The sequence below is a fragment of the Octodon degus genome, unplaced genomic scaffold, assembly GCF_000260255.1.
Source record: "Octodon degus isolate 3935 unplaced genomic scaffold, OctDeg1.0 scaffold00078, whole genome shotgun sequence".
Classification (NCBI taxonomy): domain Eukaryota; kingdom Metazoa; phylum Chordata; class Mammalia; order Rodentia; family Octodontidae; genus Octodon; species Octodon degus.
This window is the reverse complement of record NW_004524654.1, coordinates 5,385,086-5,385,987: the sequence shown is the minus strand read 5'-3', so window position 1 is coordinate 5,385,987 and position 902 is coordinate 5,385,086. Positions and strand designations below refer to the sequence as shown.

Here is a 902-nt window from a genome sequence, read left to right as displayed (position 1 = left end):
CAGCATGGGCTGCAAAGGTCCTAAAAGTCTGATTGGTGTGAGGAATGAGAATACCTTTTTGGATCTGACTGTTCAACAAATTGAAGTGAGTAACAGCCTTTCTGATAAGATACTGAAATAGTTTTGTTTTTTATCATTTTATGTATTTGGTACAGGGTCTTATTACATAGCTCAGACTCATCTCATAGTGATCCTCTTATATTCAGCCTCCCCAGCGCTGGGATTACAGGTGTAAGCCACTATATCCAGACTTGTTTGCTGGCTTAGCTCACCCTGGAGGCGGGGCTAGCATGCCACGCAGGACCAGGGATCAAACCCCTGGTCCCTGAGCTTGCAAAGCAGGCGCTTAGTCCACTGAGCTTTCTTACTAGCCCTGAAATAGCTTACAGGTTATCATGAATGTTATTAAATGTAGCATGTGGCATTTGAACTAATTAAAAAGATTGCTGCTAAGATGTTTGAAATGCAGTGAGATACTGAGGTTAAGCTTAATAGCCTAAATCGTTTGATAATAACAATAAGCTTGTCTTCTGGATGGTTAACAACCTAAGTTTGCAGACCAAAATTAGAGAAAAAGGAGGGCTATAAGGAAAGCCAACATTTTGGCCCTACCCTTCTAAGATCAATTAAGACTCAGGACATATGAGAACTTGTAAGTCATGTACCTTGGTAGTGTCCCAAATTTTCTGATCAAGATTATGTTGATCCCCATAATCTTATGGGGCCAAAGAGGAAAGTGATCGTTGATGTAGAGTGTGCCTAAGGAGAGTCACATGGGGAGAAAACACTCAGACTTTCACAGAGAGCAAATTGGCCAAGCAATGGCCGTGACTCATCCACATGACTGCACTAACAAAGGTTCTACAATCTGAGGTACAGGATCTCAGGATAAATCCTGAGGG

At 41.9% G+C, this 902-nt stretch overlaps 1 protein-coding gene across 1 annotated transcript in view; it reads left to right on the top strand.

Annotated features, from left to right (window-relative positions):
• The window catches only part of Ugp2 (UDP-glucose pyrophosphorylase 2), a 43,251-nt gene that overhangs the window by 32,675 nt on the left and 9,674 nt on the right, over window positions 1-902 (top strand). Inside the window, exon 5 of the mRNA XM_023720852.1 lies at window positions 4-85. Coding sequence (XP_023576620.1) covers window positions 4-85 — 82 coding nt within the window. The remainder of the gene's footprint in view (window positions 1-3; window positions 86-902) is intronic.